We start from the raw sequence: 21796 nt of genomic DNA, 5'->3' as shown, positions 1-21796 counted from the left end.
CAGATTCCCAAGCATTCAAGTGATGACCAGATAGTGAGTCAGAAATTTTTCATAGTTTTCCAGTGTTTTGCTAGAAAGTAGCTTTGTGCACAATACTCTAAATTACAGGAAAATTCTAATTTAATACATGCACATAAGTGATATTAAGACCTCATTTCAGACTACAGATCATCTCAACAGTATTCATTTAAAATCCCGTCTGCACTCATGATGTCACTAGTAGAAGTTATAAAGATTTTTTTCTTTGTATCATCTGATAGGATTTATAAACTCTAGACATACTCTTAGTTGATACCTCAGCATTGTACGTTTGTTTGAAAGTACTCAATTCGCTACATAAATGATTAAATTAAAACAAAAAAAAATTGTGATCTTTTTAATACAAGTTTTGAAGTAATAAAACACCCCTGGTTCCATTTTAAAGTTTAAGAGAAAAGAAAAATATGCTAACCTGAAAGAAGTCTTGGATTTTACTCACTAGATTTAATTTACCAGATTTTAACAAAATTTTTCCTATTGATTTCTTGGAAAACTGTTACATGAAATAGAAGAAAACATATCATTTATGAGCTTGTCAAAGATAAAATGACAAAGAAAAGCACATTTCTGACAAATAGTATTTATTATGTTTGTCCAGTTTAGTAATACCATACAGATTACAGTGAACTTGATTTGTATATTTTACTTAAAGAAATAATCACAAACAGATTTTTTATTTTTTTAATTGCAGAGACTTTAAAATACATTAATAAATTCTACTTTCTTCCAACATAAATGCCTTTTCTGAAAATAAACATATAACTTGACTATATCTTTTTGGTTACTTTTTTTTCCTGAAAGCATGCTTAAATAGACAAAAAGAGTACAGTCCTTGAACTTACATTTATAAAGGACCAAATTACAATTGCCCATTGTATTGATTTCCTCTTGATGTAATTTAAAATGTATAAACTGCCACTTGAAATAGAAGTGCAATACCTGACAATTTAATCATCTGGCAGTTTTTTTAGACTTAGGTGAATTACTGCACTGTTATTTGAACTGAAGCATCTCATAATATACATGTAACAAATTTTGTATAATATAAAACTTTACAGCAAGCTATTTGAATGTTTATTTAAAAATTCTCAAAATGACATGGAAACTTGTTTACCGTATAAATAAAAGCACTTATACATTAAGAGTGTACCTTATTCCATAATTTACATCATAAGAAAACTGGAGCATGAGTTAACCAGTACAAACTACTACACTATATTCATATTCCAGTCATGTTCTTCATAAAACTATAGACTCTTTACCTTAGTAAAATTAGATGTGTGTTTGCATCCATATTTTAAAAACATCAAAAAAGCAAACTGTATTTCAGTTTCAAAATACTGGTAAAATCATTGCTTTAAAAGATTGTCCATTTGATGTAAACTGCAAAAAAGTTAGTAGCTACCTGGCAATTAAGCTGGATCAGCAAGGAATGTTAGTTCTGCTAGAGATAGAAGTTTTGTGGTCAAGAAAAAGTTTGGGAAAAAACAGGTCAAAGGTAAAATGGTTTTTATTTACCTTAGGCTTTCATATGCTAATATATATTATCAAGCTCCAAGAAGAAATGAGAGTTTCCCAAACATACTTGATCATGCAAACTCCTGCTTCACAGACCTCTTATGACCAAAGTTCCCAGGAAGATCTTTCGGAAAAGGATGAGATAGAGAGTTTCATAAAAGAGTTCCAACACAAAGTGTCATTTGGCAGAAACTAATATGAATAATATCATATGTCATTTTTAAAGTTTTCCCTCAACTGTGTGCCTCCAAGGAAGGAAGATCACCATCACTGACGAGAACAATACAGTAACTCGACAATCTATAACCCTGACGTTAGGATTCCAGGTTGATGAATCACATTATTATACTTATTCAGCATGAACAATATATAGTGTGGTTACATTTACTTTTTCCTACAATACTTCCAATTAGAATTCTGTATATTTTATGGCTCAAGTTAATGTCCTCTAACACTATCAAAAACATATTCATAAGAAAACAAATTAAGAGGCAGTGGAAAAAATTATATGGATTATTTATTGTCACATTCTTATAAAACTGACAAGTATATTTTACAGGTAATTAAATAAATTTATCAATGTCAAATGGCTATACCTTATTTTCTTTCCAAGAGTTACAGAAGTGTAAGTAGATTTAAAATTGCATAAGTGTTGTTATAAAAGTTTTCTTTTTTCAAGATACTGCTATACATCTCCATCCTTTAAGAAATATGGAGCACTATTTTTTTAAATATATATATATATATATTAATTCAATCATCAACCATTCTAAAATTATATCAATTGGTATTTTACCTGGAAGATTTTCAGTTAAAGTATAAGAAAAATATGTGGTTTATTAAAAACTTCACTAAGAAAAATTTACGGTATTTGCCAAGAATTAAGACAGCTTATACAAGGTATCTTAACTGCTAAGTACCTGGTGACTCTGCTTTGCCATTTCCTTAGTACTATCACTCAGAAATCTTGCTGGGATTTACACAGATGCACTCAAAATACTTGTTAATTTACTAGTACCAAAACCACCAGCTAATACTGTCAAATAAGTGGGACTTATTCTTTAACATTTAAGCAAAGTGGTAGATTATTTGATTTTTTAACTTTGTAAACAGTTGGCATTACATATAAACAACAGTTTATATGTAACAGAACAAATTTACATCTTGACATTTTATTAAAAATACACTTCTTCCCAGAAAATCTAGATTTAAGAAAAAGATTTAGACATATCCATGTCAAAAAAAACTGTTTATTAAGAACTTTTTTTACAGAAGAAAACAAACCATATTCAAGAAAAATGTACAATGCTAAAAATAAAAACGGAAAAACAATGCCTTCTGTAGTCTTATTTCACTATAGATTAATATATGGTTTACCTAAGGCTACTTAGGATAAACTTTTAAGGCACTACAATTTTCTTCTTCAAAGACAAAGACCCATGACTTTCTGTTCTATGATCATATGATTCAGGAACAAACCCTAGTACAAATATGGCACGAAATTCAGGATCCCCTTCTAGCTGGACCCAAAACAACATCTATAAACAAAACTTGAAAGTATAATTTGTAAGTTTCAGATAAGTATAAATTAGCTTTATCTAGGCTTTCATCACTTATCCAGTCTGTCTTGTAAGCACATTCCCCTAGGTTAGCATTGTCAAAAATTAAGGCTAAGAAGTATTTATATCAGTTAATCAAAGAGCAATATTTTATGACATTATGCAGGCTATTTGTAAAATGACACTTTTCCAAAAGCAATCATATACCAAATACAAAAACATCTTTTGTTACTGCTTTAAATGGTGCACTAAAATAAAAACACATACAAAAAGGGAAGAGATTTAACAGAAAGGAACATGGAAAAACCTCAAAGCTTTAATTCAGAGTAGACCAGTTCATTTCTTCCAAGCGGAAGAATTCACAGTATTTCTTTAGCTTTCAAATTCTAGATATTCAGATTGACATAGTGCCCTGCAAAAACTAATACATGAGCAAAATCAAGAGCTAGCAACAAGATAGGTTTTAACTGGTTTTGTTAAATTATATTCCTTAGCAGCATTTGCATAAGAATGGAAACTTTAAAAAGTTTTCAAGGCTTGTAATTCAAACCAGTATATACTACTAAAGTAATGTAGACTATATAATTTCCATTAATAAATATAACAAAAACAAAATGATTTTAAAAAACCTAAACATAAAACCATGTGAAATATAACTTTCCTAAAATTTTGATTTTTCTAAAAGCTAGAATCAGGTTAACAGCAATCATTTGAAATAAGAAATGACTAGCTTCATAATCTGTCATAGATTCAAATTTCCTATATCTCTTAGATAAAAGAGCACCACCAGTAAACTACTCTTGATAAAAAGAATAGTAGCTTTCATCCCAAAAAACAACTTGGAAGATGAACTGCCACAAACTTCACTGTCATAAATTTAAAAAGTATTTGTATATTTGTATATTTGTAAAAGTCAAATTGGTATTTGTACAAATGTTGTATCCTATATGTTCAACTGAAAAATACAGAAAAAGAATACAGTCTATAAAAATATATTACTCCTAGTATAGGTACCATGGATTCCACAATATTTTTGATAACTGTAAAAACATCTAGAACACAGAATAAATATCAAAAGTGTTAAACAGAATACTCACATCATCATAAATAAAATTCACAAACCCTTGCAGCAAGTGGTCTCTTCTCCTAAAGAAATCTTTAAAAAAAAACAAACCATTTTTTACTATAACTTGAAATCTATAGTTGCAAATACCTTTTATCTTCAGTTTAATAAAAACTGAATAATTTCATATTCAAATCTTCAGTGATTTTGTATCCCAGGCAAATGAGATGTGAAGAAAACTTTCCAAAATTCAGCTGTAACAATATTTCACTAATTATATTCTTAAATTTTCCTTAAAATTTTGATTATATTTGAGAAAGAATAAATGAAAAAAGTTCTAATATTATAAACTTGCAGGAGAAAACAAAAGATGCTATTCAAGAAAAACAGTGACGTAATATTGTTCCCACTTTAAAATGGTCAATACCTGTCAACGCTCGAAGCTTCACACAGCAAGCAACATAATCATCAAAGAAGATTCTGCCGTTCTTGCTATAGCGCTTAACAATGGCAGTTAATGTTTGAGGACTTAACTTATAACCTAAAAAAAGAGATTGACACATTGCATTTTCCTTATAAAGTCATAAAATAAAGTAACTGAAAATTCATTTGATAAAAATATATTTTAAAAACAAAATGAATTCACATTGAAACTGATCAGATAAAGGCTTCATTACTAATACTGTTCAGTGATAAATACCACAATTCTAGCTTTGTAATAAAGTCAAAGCTAGGAAAAGAAAATAATTATCACCTGTGTATTTAAAGTAGATTTTGATTTTGAAATAATGTCTAAGGAATTTCATAGGTTTTAATGCTTCAAAATTCATTCTGTAACACTCCATAGTTCTTTAAAGAATATCAAAGCAAAGATTATTAGTAGTCTTTAGTATGTATCAAATTCTAAAGGAACATATTCGCCACTAAATATATTACTTGCAACGGTGTTTTACAGCCAAAGAAAATCTGAGGATCAACATGGTTATCTAGAAAGGGAAGAAAAGGGAAAATTTTATTCTTCTATGCACTATCACCATTATTCTGTTTCTTTACAGGCTGTGATCTTAACTACAGTCTTCTTCATATTTCCTTGGTCCTTTGTTGTCTAATCCTCTGGTCTCCAAATATTTTGATTATGCACTTCTATCAGTAAAAAGTTTTTGAGCATGCACTCCCATTATATGTGTTCTTAGTTTTAAAGTCTATACATGTATAATTGATTACATTTTAAAAATGCATAAAAGTTGAAAATTTTAAATATGATTAAAAACAGAAAGAGAAATAAATGCATTTTACTTTCTCCATCCCTATAGATTGTCCTATGCATTTTATAAGATTTGTAAACACCTTACTAATGCTGGCTAAGTATTAGACAGCTGTGATCTGGATGGGGTACAAATAAATTTCTTAAGATACTCCCATAGTATTCTCAACAAAATATTTAGAATATTTTTAACTATGTGAGAAGAGCGTATATTTGAATAATCCAGAATATCTCTTTTTACACTTAATGATCTATTTGAACTCTTCAGGAAGTTTTCCTTTTTGCAAAAGATTATGTTAATTTTATAACACGATAGTTAAGGGCCAAGTTTCATCCGTTAGGTATTAAAGCTCTATATGTGAACTATACATGTTTATATGATGAGAATTAACCCTAAAATGATCATCTATTAAATTAAAATGTCTATTTATAAAATAAATCAAAACAAATCACTAGTTTTGACTTCTTTAAATTGTATTGTGAGATAAGGACACACGAGTAAGATTCAGATTTTAACTTTTAAAGAGATAAGTTTCTTATATAAACATTTTTCTTTAGAAATAGGTGTAAAAAAATCACAAGGGTAAACAATAAGAAAACGATTTAAAAGTGCATTAACTGTAAGCAAATTAAAAACCAGGGAATTTATCACGTTTTGAAAGAAAGTAGGTCAAGAACTTTCAGCTTATCAGATACCTCACCAAAATAAAGTTAAAATCTTTTAAAATATTCTAAAATGCAGACTTCCCATTATGAGATATTTTGGTAACCACTGTGTATTCAGCACTATCTAAGAATAAGAAGAAAAACAAGAAACATGTTTTTATATGCTGAAAGACTAGACTGTAATTTAGAGATCTGTGAATGACTGAGATGGATCTTTCCTCCAAATTAGAGAGATCGTACCAAGTTACAAAAGAATTCAATATAAATGTTCAGTACTAACAATTAAAGGTGTAAATGGAATATAATGAACAGAAGAAATTCAGAACTTATTTTATCAAGTAGTATGTATGAAATATCACCTATGAAAATAATCAAGAGTCAAAATGATTGCATTAATGGTCTTTAGCCAGTATTTATCTACAACTTTGAAATCAAACTAAGCAAAGCTGTTGAAATAATATATTCCATTATAATTTAGCAAATTAAAGCAATTAAAATTCATCTGATCAAAGAAAAAAAATGTAGATATGTTCTAAAGAACTGTCAAATTCTTACCCATAGCTGCAATGGCTTGACTCAATTCATGATGCTCTACTGTGCCACTTCGATCTCCGTCAATAGTCATGAAGTGTTGCTTCCAGGCATTAAGAGCTGCCCAAAGTTCTTTAAATTCATTAAATCCCATTTTTCCTGTGTAATCTTTCTGATAACTTTATTAACAAAAATAAATTCTGATGCCAAAGAGAAATTTACATGACCCAAAACTCCAAATCATTGATTTTAAAAAGTTAGCATCTTCTATAGAATTAACTAAATTCAGCATGGAAGCAGATTTCTATGTAAAAATAGAAAAGTATGGAATTTAAGCAAGATTTTACAGAATATTTTTTAACTCTCTAGTTTACTACAGTCATTTGTAACTCATGACTGGCTTGATATTAAGAAAGGAAGAATCTTAGTACTTTCTATTTTTATTCAAGGATACATCCAACATGGCAATCATAATTCTGCAGGTTTCCAAACTGAAGGCTGTAAAACAAATTCAATATGTGAACTGGAGTCTCCCCAACTTTATGTAAAATTATGAAAATCTCTATCTTCAAAACAAACGTTAACTAATTTCCAAAAATACACAATCAGTAAACTTTTAGTCAATGTTAGGCATTCCTGGTTAAAAAAAAAATGACTAAAAAATAACTGCCTTCAAACTGGTCACAGTCCAGTAATGAGATTGAGGTAATTTGATCAAAAATTGAAAAATAACTGAAAATGACTGCCATAGTGAAATCATGTTTCCTTAAAGCCCTTGGCCCTGTATTTGACCTGGGGTGAAAGAGGAATTCAGCCTTCACAACACAAATGAGAAATGGGGCTTAAATAGAAGATGGATATGTACTCAGGGATCACAGAACTCTTAGGAATTAGGGAGGATTTGGCTAAATCTTGGGGTACATATGATGAGATCAGAATGGCAGATAAAGCCAAGATCATGAAAGTCCTGAAGCCATCCCAAAGAGTTTAGAGTGACAGAAGACACTGCAGGACTTTTAAGAAGCAGAGGGGGGTGACTAGATACATTTTAGAAACTTCAGTTTATAATGAATAGACAATCAAATAAAGTGAGACGATATCAGAGGTAGGTAGATCTTTTGGTATTGCAATAGACCAAGTAAGAAAAGATGATAAGATGAACTGAGGCAACAATTCTTTTCTCAGAGAGGGGAGGATAAAGGAAGAAGAAATAAACACAAACTATCTTAAATTCAGGGGTTATTAGAAATATGAACACTTTCATATTTAGAGAATAGTAACTGAGGACCCACCAGATAGGATTTAATTTTCATATATTTTGCCATTGCAGATCAGTTAAGCTTACATATACATAGTTGTTGCTAGTAGCTCCCTAAAATAAATAAATAAACAAACAACAAACAGCTTTAAAAATTAAGTAATGTTTATTTTATTCTGTTCACACATTTTAAAAGAAAGAAAAAATAATTTCAGCAATATTTTAGACCCACTAAGGAAAATTATGAAACATTCCTCAAGTTAAAATAACTGATTTTCTTTAAATGTTTAGTATGTTGTCAATGTTAAAATAGTTGGTTATAGTACTTTTAGACTAATTACTCCAGAAACATTCGTTGAGTACTTACTGGGAATCAGGTATCCTGTGTGACCTCACATAAACTTGCCAAACATATAATATCCCCACTTTTACAAAGAAGGAAACCAAAGTCCATAAGATAAAGTTTCCCAAGTTCATAGAGATAATAAGTAGAACAGTCAGGATTGGAACCTAATGCTCCTTTCTTCATACAAGAACTACTTGGAGGTAGAGGGTGGGAGGAGAAGGGATCGGATCACATGAGAAATCTCTGGAATAGCATTCCAGCTTTTTGTCCAGTAAATAATATCCATATGGCACTAATGTTAAGATAGCCCACATTCATAAAGTTGGAGAATATGAACTGAGAACGATAAATGACAAAAGTAGATCTTCAAACTCAAATAGGATCATATATATGTTAAATATTTTTTCAATAATGGAGACACAGACTTTTCAGGAAAGAAGATAGATTTTTGCTCCCTGCCCAAACTCCTTTAAAATGGTCAGTAAACTGATTTTTCAAAAAACTGATTTCTAAGCACCTTACATATTATTCAATTCTTGAACATTTCACAGCACTTCACCTTAAAAATCTTCTGATGCATCATGTTACATGGATGAACTTTGAAGACATCATGTTGAGTGAAATGAGGCAGACACAAAAGGACAATTATTGTATGACTTCACTGATATGAAATAACTAGAATATGCAAATTCACAGAGTCAGAAACTAGAATACAGGTTACCAGGGGCTAGGACGATGGTAGGGAATGGGGAGTTAAATCATACAGAGTTTCTGTTTGGGTTGATGGATAAGTTTTGGTAATGGATAGTGGTGACAGTAACACAACATTGTGAATGTAATTAATAGCACTGAATTATATTTTTGAATGTGGTTAAAGGGGAAATTTCAGACTGTATATATGTGATTAGAATAAAAAATTTTTTTTAAATCAAACACAGGACTGTACAACACAGTGAACTCTAATGCAAACCATGGACTATAGTTCATAGTACAATTATAAAAATTTTTTTATCAATTGTAACAAATGTACCTTACTAATGCAAGGTGTTAATAATAAGATGGTATATGGGAACCCTGTATTTTCTGCATGATTTTTCTGTAAACCTACAACTTCTCTATTTAAAAGAAAAAGGCCTAAACATTTAGAAGAAAAAGAAGGATAGAAGGACCAACAGCTATATAAGTTTGCAAACTGGAAAGTGTTAGGTCGGAGTCATTCAGGAATCCACACAACACAGTGAGTCAAAGTTTAAGTATAAAGTTTAAGATTTATTAGAGGAAGAAAGCATGTGGGAGCCAGAGAAAAGAAGAAAAAAGATAATGGCTCCAGCTCTGTATCTGAGAGCAGCATTTTTTAACAGAAAAAAGAATCCACACTGGGAAGGGTGTCTGCTGTGGTGTTCTGTCCCTCGCCTATCTAGTTTCGGGCTGATTGGTTGGTAGAGTTCTTGGACAATATTCTTTTTAGGAAAGCAGCTGCGTTATCTAGGGAGAGCAGGCCTTTTTGGTTGTTCACCTTATGGACCTATCTGACCTTGCCTTACCCGCCTTTGAGGCGCCACTGTGGCTGGAACAGCCTTGAACAGCCTTGAACAGCCTTCATTCTTAAGTTTATGGGGCACCTGTTTTCTGTGAGATAAGCTGCAGGGCCCCTGGGTTAGAAACTCCTTCTACATGTTAGTTTCTTCTTTTGGGATCTAACAGAAAGTAGATAGATGTGAGTTAAATAACCTAGACCTGAAAAAGTGGATTTCTGAACTGGCAACAAGAACAACTGAGAGGGAACCTAGTTATCATGGAGAAGATCCTAAATGTTCAAGAATTAGCAGTACTTTTGAAAATGGGTGTGAAGGTGGAGCTAAAAACAGAAAGATAGCTGAATATATGTTTAAGAAGCATTTAGAGTCCCAATCCTCCCTGTCTCAGCTCAGTTGGATGGCTGACACCCCTACTCCCACAAAAGAAGTCTCAAGTTGTATTCTCTGGAGACGGTCTCTGGACTGTAGGGTACCAGCAACAGTTGAAGACAGGGCTATCTACTAAAAACAAAGTAATCAAATGACAATTTACAAAAGGCTGAGCAGCCTGCTGAAGTCCTCTTCTCTTCCTTTCCCAAGAAAAGTTCTAAACATACTGACATCCAGGGCTCCACCACATAACTGCTTAGCCAAACCAACACTGAAGCCTGCCATCAACCAGCTTACCGATGCTCTCATAGCTTCTAATCAGTACTCTAGTTAAATATGAGCAAACAAGAATCAGACATCTCAGAAAAGCATCAAACATGAAAGAAAGAAACCAAAATAAATTTTTAAAAAATAACAAAACTTGGGGTAATAAAAAAAAAAAAAACTTGGGGTAAACAGAGGAGATTATATAAGAAGAACATTTAACAACAACAACCCTATTATTAATAGTCTCAAAGAGATAGGAGGAGACATCACATCCATGAAAAATGAACAGAATCTCTTGGATATTAAAAGTATGATAGCAGAAAGGAAAAATTCAATAGAAGGTTTAGAAAATAAAGTTATGGAAATTTTCCAAAAAGTAGAGAAAAGAGATAGGAGAGGGAAAGTAAGAAAAATAGAAGACTCAGTCCAAATAATAGGCATTCCAGAAGCAGAAAACGGAGAAAACATCACTCAAGAAAATTTCCAAGAACTAAAGTAAATGAGTTTCCTGACAGAGTTCCCACTGAGTTCCTCACAAACTACGCAAACCACTGGAGAAATTTCAGAAGAGTAGGGACAAACAAAAAAAAAAAGCTTCCAGAGAGAAAAATAAATCGCATACAGGCAGGAAACAGAGATAAAGCAAACAATTCTGAAGCAATGCCTTTAAAATTCTAAATGAAAATTATTTGTAATCTAGAATTCTATACCTGGACAAACTAGCAATTAATTACGAAGATAGAATGAAGATCTTCTCAGATATGTAAGGTCTCAAAAAATTTACCCCCCATTCACTCTTTTAATAAGAAGCTAGTTAACATTACGTTTTACTGAAATGAGAAACTGAAAAAGAGGACAATAGACGGAGTAAAGAGGAGATCCCATTCGAGGGAGAGGGGAAAGGCATCTCCAGAATGAGAATGAAAGAATGCCAGTACGACACTTATGAATAGAGATTAGAGCACATGAGAGTACTCCAGGAGCAGTTTCTTCATGGCAATGAATATGATAGATTACCTGACAACTATTAACTTCAGGCAAAGCAAAAAATTGTACAAAAAGGAAAAGCAGTCATACTTTAGCACAAGATGCAGCAGCTGTTGAAAGCATTCACACAGTTCAAATAAGGTAAATACTGACTATTGAGCGAACCAAAATTACTATAAAACTAACTATACTGGCAAGATAGGAGCAAGGAAGAGTTCCCATGTGGAGTACACAGATAGAGGTTAGGGGTGAAAGAGAGTTAAATCCTCCTCTTCCATAGCAGGACTTCGTTTCGATAGTCGTTAAAGCTGAAAATAAACAGCAATACTAGTACGCTATTTAGGGATCTGGAAGCAAACTTCAAAAGAACCAGAAAACAAAAACAAACAAACAAAAAAAGAGTTGGAAGGTTTCCTCTATAAGTGTTTAATACTGGAGAGATAGGAATACAAAATGAAGAGTTATTTTCATAACAAGCTTTGCAGAATTATTTGACTCTATGTGAAAGCCTAACTGTGATAAACATTTTTAAAATATTTTTTAAAGTACAGGGACAAAAAAGTTAGAAAACAAATATCCTATTCCGATTTCAACAAGGGGGAAGAAAAAGATCTCACGAGAATAAGTTCCACTGATTCCAGACTGTGTCAAACATCTCTGAAGTTCCTCAGCATCCACTTCACCATCCTGTTAAAAAAAAAATTATAACCTGATTTCATGTGTGTTTGTATAAAAGCCTATTAAAATATTAATTGGCTGTTCCAGGCCAATCAATATGTAATGTATTTTCAAAACATTACTCTATTATCAACTACAAAATTCAAGAGATAATTATTGACAGTAAAGACATTACAGAACATCACACAGCATAAATAATTCTTTCACAAATTATATTTTATTAACTTTTCTAGCTTCTCAAATTTATATTCTCTATTTTTGAAAAATAACACAATCACTTTCCTATCATAGCTCAAAATAGTATCTTGTGAGAGTCATGGTGCCTCTACTTGGAATTGCGGTCGCGGTTACTGCTTCTGGGGGGAGTGGCGGCCGGTAGCTGAGCCCTCAGCTCTCAGGGCTGCTTAAAGGGTACCGGCGGCGGGGGCTCTTTCCCGGAGGCGAGGGCGAGGCGGAGGACTTGGCCAGGTCCTCGGCGGGAGGCGTGCAAGGTGTGGAGGGCGGCGATAAGGACAAGACACTCTTCATCCAGTAGGAGTATGCGCCAAAGAGATTTATTCAGGGGTGATTACAGGTTATATAGGCTGGTAAGAAGGGTAGGGCTGGAAAGGAGGTGAAGTAGCCTTAAATGGCAATATTGAAGGGTGTTTTAGTTTGCTAATGCTGGAGAATGCAAAACACCAGAGATGGATAGGCTTTTATAAAATGGGGGTTTATTTCACTAAACAATTAGTCTTAAGGCCACAAAGCATCCAAGGTAACACCTCAGCAATCGGGTACCTTCACCGGAGGACGGCCAGTGGTGTCCGGAAAACCTCTCTTAGCTGGGAAGGCACATGGCTGGCGTCTGCTCCAAAGCTCCGGCCTCAAAACGGCTTTCTCCCAGGACGTTCCTTTCTAGCAAGCTTGCTTCTCTTCAAAACATCACTCCCAGCTGCACTCCCTTTTTCCCCCCGAGTCAGCTCATTTATGTAGCTCCACCGATCAAGGCCCACCCCGAATGGGTGGGGCCACGCCTCCATGAGAACATCTCATCAGAATCATTGCCCACAGCTGGGTGGGGCACATTCCAAGCAAATCCAACCATCACCAAAACGCCTGCCCCACACACCCACAAAGATAATGGCATTTGGGGGACACAATACACTCAAACCGGCACATTCCACCCCCTGAACCCCAAAATGACATTATCTTTCCAAATACAAAATATATTCATTCCATCACAATATCACAAAAACTTAAATCATTTCAGTAACAGTTAAGTACAAAATCCCATCAAAATCAATTACAGGCATGGTGGGTCCTAAGGCACAATTCTCCTTTAGCTTTGGATCTGTGGACTTAGAACAAGTTATGTGCTTCCAATATACAAAGGAGAGACATTCATAGGATGAACATTTCCATTGCCATAAGGAGAAACAGTAAGGAAAACAGGGTTAACAGGAGCAAAACAGTTCCTAAAACCCACAGGACAAACTCCATTAGATTTCAAAGTCTGAGAGTCATTTATAGAACAACGTTGCATCCTTGGGGCTTGAGAGAGTGGGAGTCCAACCTTTCCTAAGGGACTTTTCGGCAGCCCTTTCCTCTCCAAACGCTTAGGTGAGTGCTCCAACATACCCACACATTGGGGAGACCACCTTCTCGGCCCCACCCTCCTCAAACATCGGGGCAGCTCCCGGATTCCCTTCCATCTCCGGGGCACACACTCAACCCCTTCAAAACAGTGGGGTGGCAGCCAGGCTCTCCCCAATTCCCTGGGAATGTGCTCCACCCTCTTTGGGACCTCGGGTGGCAAAACTCTTCCAGAGCATCTAGGTGGAAAGCCCGCCCTCGACCTCCAGGGCAAACTCACCCTTTCCATGCGTGTGGGCTGCTCCGCTCTCCCAGCCCAAGGCCTCTTGACTCCAGACCTCAACCTCCATGGCTCTGTCTTTGAAGAGATTTTTCCTTTAATTTTTTCCTTGTCTGTCTCCTCCAGTCCAGACCGGCAATGGCTCCGTCTATAAAGATCTCGCAAAAATTCTGTTGGCTTTGCATGAAGCATGCAGGGGTCAAAGCCATCAGACAATAGGATTTTCCACAAATCCTTTCTGCTTAACTCCTTTTCCAATCTTGGCTTGTACTGAAATGGCGGCTGGGTTCCATGTTTGGTTCCATCCTCACGTTGGGCTGTAGCTTCTGGGATTCCACCCCCTGGAAGCCTGTAATTTTCCAAGCCATCAGTTTCTGGTTTCTTTGAACCCAAGAGTTCAGTTCTAAGTTTATCTCTCTCTGCTCGCATTTTACTATAAGCTGCAAGGAGAAGCCAGGATATATCCTCCACAGGTAGTCTGGAGATCTCCTCAGCTAAGTATTCCAGTTTGTCACTTTTAAATTCTTCCTTCCATCTGATACCAGGACTCAATTTTGCCAAATTCTCTGCCACTTTAAAACAAGGTTCGCCTTTCTTCCAGTTTACAACAACACATTGATCATCTCTGTTCAAGGCCTCATCAGAAGTATCTTTAGAGTCCATATTTCCACAAACAGTCTCTTTAAAGCAGTTTAGGCCTTTTCTATCAAGCTCCTCACAATTCCTCCAGAGTCTTCCCCTTATCCATTTAAAAAGCCGTTCCAGCATGTTTGGTATTTGCAAACTCAGCAGCAAAAGCACCCCACTCTCGGTACCAAAATCTGTTTTAGTTTGCTAATGCTGGAGAATGCAAAACACCAGAGATGGATAGGCTTTTATAAAATGGGGGTTTATTTCACTAAACAATTAGTCTTAAGGCCACAAAGCATCCAAGGTAACACCTCAAAACGGCTTTCTCCCAGGACGTTCCTTTCTAGCAAGCTTGCTTCTCTTCAAAACATCACTCCCAGCTGCACTCTCTTTTTCCCCCCGAGTCAGCTCATTTATGTAGCTCCACCGATCAAGGCCCACCCCGAATGGGTGGGGCCACGCCTCCATGAGAACATCTCATCAGAATCATTGCCCACAGCTGGGTGGGGCACATTCCAAGCAAATCCAACCATCACCAAAACGCCTGCCCCACACACCCACAAAGATAATGGCATTTGGGGGACACAATACACTCAAACCGGCACAAAGGGAGAGGGGCTAGGATTGGTTCTGAGAGGACGCAGGAGCCGTTGCAGCGGGCGGGAGTTGTTCTGGCCACGGTGCATGCGCGCTGGCGGTGGCAGGAGTTGCCTTGGCACAGGGGAGTGTGCGGGTAAGATAAGGAAGTGGGGAAAGGGTGGTTGGGAGAAAGGCGGTTTCTTCCGGCAAGCCTCTTCTGCCAGTGGCATTTTGGGTGAGGAAAAGGGAGCTGCCTTGACCTCGCTCCCCAGGCTCGGGGGGGCTGCAGAGGGCACTAACGCCCGTACCTACTACCCTCCCCAGGGGGTGATATCAGGTCCCCTGGCCCAGGCCTGGTAAGCCGAGGTACAAGCTCAGCTACCCGCAATTCCCCTTTCTTTTCTAATTAGAGGAAGAGGCTTTACCGGAGAGGCCCGCTAAGGGTGAGGGAAGGGGGAGGTCAGGGAAGGGAAAAAGGGGTTGACGGTGGCTTAGCGAGGCTGGAGCTCAGTGTTGGTGTGGTGCCCGGGCGCTTGACAATGGCTTCGCTGCAGCGGGCTGGGCGAAGGTGAGGGGTTTAAAGTTCAGGGGTTCAGAGAAGCTGGAACTCGAGGTGAGAGCGATGTTCAGGTGATTGAGAAGGGCCTCGCGGTTGGCGAGTCGACCGGTGGCGTTGAGGTCGCGGAGGGTTGGCTGTCATCTTGGAGTGGGGGGCGTCAGAGGTGGCGAGTCGCTGATACTGGATTTGCACGAACGAGGAAAAAATGGCATCCGTTTGTTTTCTTACAAGCTGGACAATTTTGCGGATGAGGCAGGGTCCTAAGATGAGAGCTTGCAGGCGAGGAAACGGGAAGCTGGAGAGGCGTCCGGGCGAGCGGGCGACCTGCCGAACTGTTGTGTGGAGACGCTTCTCACACGGGGCACCAGTTGCGGTCGCGGTTACTGCTTCTGGGGGGAGTGGCGGCCGGTAGCTGAGCCCTCAGCTCTCGGGGCTGCTTAAAGGGTACCGGCGGCGGGGGCTCTTTCCCGGAGGCGAGGGCGAGGCGGAGGACTTGGCCAGGTCCTCGGCGGGAGGCGTGCAAGGTGTGGAGGGCGGCGATAAGGACAAGACACTCTTCATCCAGTAGGAGTATGCGCCAAAGAGATTTATTCAGGGGTGATTACAGGTTATATAGGCTGGTAAGAAGGGTAGGGCTGGAAAGGAGGTGAAGTAGCCTTAAATGGCAATATTGAAGGGAGAGGGGCTAGGATTGGTTCTGAGAGGACGCAGGAGCCGTTGCAGCGGGCGGGAGTTGTTCTGGCCACGGTGCATGCGCGCTGGCGGTGGCAGGAGTTGCCTTGGCACAGGGGAGTGTGCGGGTAAGATAAGGAAGTGGGGAAAGGGTGGTTGGGAGAAAGGCGGTTTCTTCCAGCAAGCCTCTTCTGCCAGTGGCATTTTGGGTGAGGAAAAGGGAGCTGCCTTGACCTCGCTCCCCAGGCTCGGGGGGGCTGCAGAGGGCACTAACGCCCGTACCTACTACCCTCCCCAGGGGGTGATATCAGGTCCCCTGGCCCAGGCCTGGTAAGCCGAGGTACAAGCTCAGCTACCCGCAGGAATAATTAGAAAAATGCCAAAAGTTTGTTCAGAAAGTCTCAAAAACCTTCTTACTCATGCCCATTTTGGGGGCATTTATATCTAAAGGATATTGAAGCTTAAGTGGAAGGGGAAAATATTGGGTTTAGTTTTGTTTTGTCAACCACTATACCCTTAGCAAAATTTCAAAGTTCCCTGTATTTTGTTGCTATGCTTTTTATTGCCCAAACGTGTGAACCTTAAGAGAAATAAAATTTTTTAAACAGAAACAACAAATCAAATGGAAATGAAACAGGTTGAGCACTTGCATATTGTAGTACCTCAACCTATTTCTTACAAAAATAGAGAGTAAGGTAATTCACTTGACAACATCACATACACTGGCATAAATGTGAAACAACAGCTCTGAGAAAGAATGGAGGAGGTAAATTTAAAACGTAACACTTATGAAGGGAGCCAAGAAGCAACAGAACTGGAACTAGTTTCTAAGAAATACTAAAAATACTCTATATTCTTATTGATCTTTGGCAAGGAACCCCTTAGAACAAAATTTCCAGTAGTTTTAACGGGTGAAAATACTTAGAAGCGTTCTTCTCAATGGACTATCCATGTAGTATTCCCTATTTGCTGAGTACCTAAGTGCTTATTTCTCTAGCAGGCATGCTTTTCAGAGCTTGCTTGCTAAATTTTATGTATTGTACTTGTTACACCTTAAAACAATTAGCCACACTTTTAGACTGAGGTTAAGTTGGAAAGTTTTTCCTCAAATGATAAAGACTTTAGAAGAATTTTTTGCATATTTTATTTTAACCATTACCTACCTTACTATTGTAAATTCTTTGGCAACAGTTTCAAACCATCACTATATTCCCAGACCGTTTTGAAAACTAGGAATACACTTCTAACGTGACCTGAGTAGAGCAGAAATCAGCAGTAAAACCACGTATCAACTAAGTCTGAAAACTGCTACTCCCAGTGCTTTCTCAGGGAAATGACAACTACTAACACTGGATTGTTGTGAATTACAGCAGAGTAAATTTTAAAAGACAATCTTGCACAAATATTAAAACATAAAGGTAAGAAATTACTTTTCTTTCTCTTTTTTTAATTAAAATAATGTACCTTGTACACTGAAGATAACATAGATATAAATTATTTTATTCTCTAACTCTTCTTAAGTGGGAAAAATGTATTCTACCTGAGGATAAAATTAATGGGAATTAGTCAAGCTTCATCAATTTTCTCTCATTTATGAAAAAAATGCATTGTGCAAACAACAGGTTCAATTTTAAAACCTTTAGAAGAGAGCAATTTGACTCTACTAAAAATCTAGGTCAATCCAATTAAAATAAAGGGAAATCAATCAAGTATGATCTGGAGATATTTTCTATTCAAATATGAGCTTCTTCTGTAATATTTCATATAAAAAGTACCCATAGAAGACTTTATTCTAAATTCTGTATTTCCAGAAACATAAAGAATCTTGAAGGGTAGGGAGGTTCTTTTGTAGAAAACGAACAAAAGTGTACAGAGAAAGCAAAGTTGAAAATATCAAAACTTCAAAAGATACACAGAAAAAGTCATTATAAATATAATTTGGGTTAAAGAATATAAAAATCCATTTTGAGTCTTCATTAACCCTTTTTGAACAGAATGAAAACTAAGAAACACATCTTCACTATTCCCTTGTCCACGAAATAAAAAAGAGCTTTAAATTCCATGTGTCAAATTTCTGCCTACTCACTTTTCTGCAAGCCAAAGCCCCTTGCTTCTTTCACTCCTCTACTCGGTTTGGCTACAATGTAGATGGCAGTCTGTTTATATGACTTGTATTTCAGAAGTGAATATGTGTTTTTCCTTATAAAAAACTCAGTTTATTATTTAACAGTGTTGAGAATTAAACACTATAAAACTCAGGAAATCTTTATTAAATGCCTCGATAGGTCCCAGAGCATTTTAAGTTTTCATCTTTTAGTAACCCTCCATCTTAATCTTTCACCTTTCATCTTTTATGATAGATGTAAAGTCACAAAAATATAAAATGCTACGCCTTAAATTAAGCTGCTCTACTAAATACTTGGGTTTCTTAGAAAACTACTAAAAACAAGCAGATAAACATTATAATGAGTTGGACGGACTTTATATAGTCTTGAGCAAGGTGGAGTTTAAAGTGAGTGAAAGGAGTGAGTGGTGCACACAGAAGGTAAAATTCTGTCATTATTTAAAAATTTAATATTTTGTACAGCATAGATTTTTGCATTAATTTTACTTTTTTAAAATATCGCATTTAAACATCACTTATCTATCCGATTACTGAGTGTTTTGGCACCCCCTTAAATTTTGTGCCCAAGGCGAGTCTCTCGCTAGCATCATCCTAGCCCTGTCCTTAAGTCATTTAGCAATACAATACCACGTAAAGGCTATGCCAAGACTCTAGGTTAGAGGAACTATGGCAACAGAAGAGGAAAGTATTTGCAATATATCAAAACAAACAGGAAAATAACTTTGTAAAGAAAGATACATTTACTTCTGTAGCTAAATATATCTGAGGCCCATATTGTTTTGTCATACATTAAGAAATGCATGTGTGTAAGGTGTGTGTGTGTGCATTTATGTAATTTCAACCCTGAATTGTGTTTGAACACACTACCTAGAAGCAAAAACTAAGTAGTAGAGGGAGAGCAGATCTGCAATAGGCAGAAGGGGCAAAGACTTTGCTTCTGAAGACTTCATATGACATAGGGAATGAAAGTGTCTCACTGATTGAATCTAAGAAGTGGGGTGGGGCTCCCCACTCATGAGAAGAGACAAAACCAAACGACGAAGAAACGAAAAATGCTGCCTATGGCCTGAGGATACTACTTCCAAGAAGCTGAACCCTAGGGAAGGAAGACTAAATTACAGAACTGAACTGCCCCTAGGCTTGCTGAAGAGATTGGTGCTATCACCACCAGGCAGCAGTCCGGATCTATCATAAAGTCTGATTCTGGACAAATCCAGATCACAAAACAATCACAAAACCACTAAATAGGGTAGAGTGACATGGAGAGAGGAAGGGATGCCATGCAAGGGGAGGGAAAAAGCTGGGGTGGAAAAAACAAAACAAAACAAAAATCCACTCAAAATAAGTTTACAATCCAAAATTCCAAAATATATGGAGAAATCTAACACTCAGAAAGATAGCCAAAATCTCTCAACAATTAGAACAGATCCATACGAGACAAAACTAATTGTATAAAGCAGTCATTAAAATGAGTATGTTAACAAAACATACAGGGATAAATGAATACATAACTTACATTAAAAAAGAATAGGAAATTAATTCCTTTAACAAATATTTATTGAGCAACTACTGAGTGTAAGTGCCAGTGGAGGCACGGGGTATCAAACAGTGTCCAAAACTAAATTCCTCTTCTTCATACACCTTATATTTTAGTGAAGTAAGAGAAACAATAAAGCCAAACTTACATTAGATGGTAAGAAGTGCTAGGAAGAAAAGGTAGGATAAAGGTGATAGGCAGTGTGGGAGTGTCATGTGTGTGTCCTGGAGGAGGTTGAAGAGGCAACTGCTCTTCTATATAGGTGGCTAAAGAAAGCCTCAATGATAAGGCGAACCTGAGAGAGACCTCAAAGATGTGAAGGAGAGTCATGCAAATATCTGAGAGAAGAGTATTCTAGGCCTGGGCTGTCCTTAATAGTGGCCACTAGTCACTTGATCCACTGGGCACCTGAAATGTAGCTAGTATGAAATGGGATGTTCTGTTAGTATAAAATACACACTGGATTTCAAACTCTCAGAAACAAAAAAGTGTAAAATATCTTATTAATAATTGTTACATGTTGAAATGACAGTATTTTGGATATACTAGCATAAATAAAATGTATTATTAAAATTAACTTCACTTGCTTCTTTTTAATTTTTAAAATGTAGTTTCCTACTTGAGACGTTAAAATTACCTATGTGGCTTGCATTTGTGGCTCATACTGTATTTCTTTCTGACAGCAATATTCTAGGCAAAGAGAACAAGTAGAAAACGCTGTAACAAGATGTTTTTGATTTTGCTATAGTCTTTATCTATTCACCTTTAGCACTTCTTTCACTGTAGCATTATTATTTTCTACATGTCTATCTCCCTGACTCAGTGGAAGTCTAAGTCATTCATCTTTGCATCCCCAGGCCCTAGGACCAGTATCAAGTACAAAGCTGGTCAACTGTCCTACAGAAGGAAGACAATTAACAGTTGGATCTCGGTTAAACTGTGGTCATTTCTGCCATGTTTATTATTTCAGAAGTGTGAAAATATTAGAATTCTCATTCAAATGTGGGTTAAATTTAAAAATCTAAAACCTAAAATAATGTATGAAATTCCATTTTACATATATACTTTTTACAGAAGTTGCAGAGTCAGAAATAACCTAAACAGTTTTATTAGAAGTTTTAATCACCATCAGAAAGCATTCTCCTAGTATACTATCTCATACTCATACTTCATGAATTTTATGAGATCATGCCATCTTAATTTACTAAAGACCAATGTCCTACCAACTAAATTATATGGAGAAAATCCAAGCAATCACTTCCTTCCTCCCTCCCTCCTTTTCTTCTTTAAAAACAAAGACTCCCCATCCCGCTCACAGCCCCTCAATCTCTAATCTACTTTCTATCTGTGTGAATTTGCTATTTCTAGTCATTTCCTGTAAGCAATAGCATACAATTTTTGTCCTTATGTGCTTTGCTTATTTCACTGGTATAATGCTTTCAAGATTCTTCCATGTTGCAGCATGTCCCATAACTTCATTTTCTTAGGTCAAATAATATCCCATCATATGAATGTACCACATTTTGTTTATTCACTTATCTGTTGATGGACACTTGGGTTCTTTCTACTTGTTGGCTATTGTGAATAATGCTGCTATAAACACTGGTGGACAAATATTTCTTTGCAATCCTGTTTTCACTCTCTTCAGCTATATAGCTAGAAGTAGAATTGTAGGTGGGTCATATGGTAATTCTATATTTAACTTTTTGAGAAACAGCCATATTGCTTTCCACAGAGGCTGCACCATTTACATTCC

The 21796-nt window shown here is 36.4% G+C and overlaps 1 protein-coding gene across 4 annotated transcripts in view; it reads right to left on the bottom strand.

The window, feature by feature from the left end:
• Positions 1–603: 603 nt before the first annotated feature.
• The window catches only part of GCA (grancalcin), a 30759-nt gene continuing 9566 nt past the window's right edge, over positions 604–21796 (bottom strand). Inside the window, exons 3-9 of one of the 4 annotated variants that reach the window (XR_005218709.1) lie at positions 12023–12092; positions 7095–7138; positions 6665–6812; positions 5116–5165; positions 4934–5028; positions 4607–4720; positions 4250–4272 (exon numbers count right to left, since the gene is read on the bottom strand). Coding sequence is in view for 2 of the 4 variants with exons in the window: in XM_037848866.1 (XP_037704794.1) it covers positions 1646–1681; positions 4214–4272; positions 4607–4720; positions 6665–6812; positions 7095–7138; positions 12023–12092 (471 nt within the window). In the remaining 2 variants the exon portion in view is untranslated. Of the gene's footprint in view, positions 1682–2789; positions 3538–4213; positions 4273–4606; positions 4721–4933; positions 5166–6664; positions 6813–7094; positions 7139–12022; positions 12093–21796 lie in introns of those variants that run through there. The other 3 variants (XM_037848866.1, XM_037848867.1, XR_005218708.1) reach the window with 3 other exon arrangements.

Source organism: Choloepus didactylus, chromosome 9, assembly GCF_015220235.1.
Source record: "Choloepus didactylus isolate mChoDid1 chromosome 9, mChoDid1.pri, whole genome shotgun sequence".
Lineage (NCBI taxonomy): Eukaryota > Metazoa > Chordata > Mammalia > Pilosa > Megalonychidae > Choloepus > Choloepus didactylus.
Note: the sequence above shows the minus strand (reverse complement) of the source record. Positions and strands in the feature narration are given on the sequence as shown.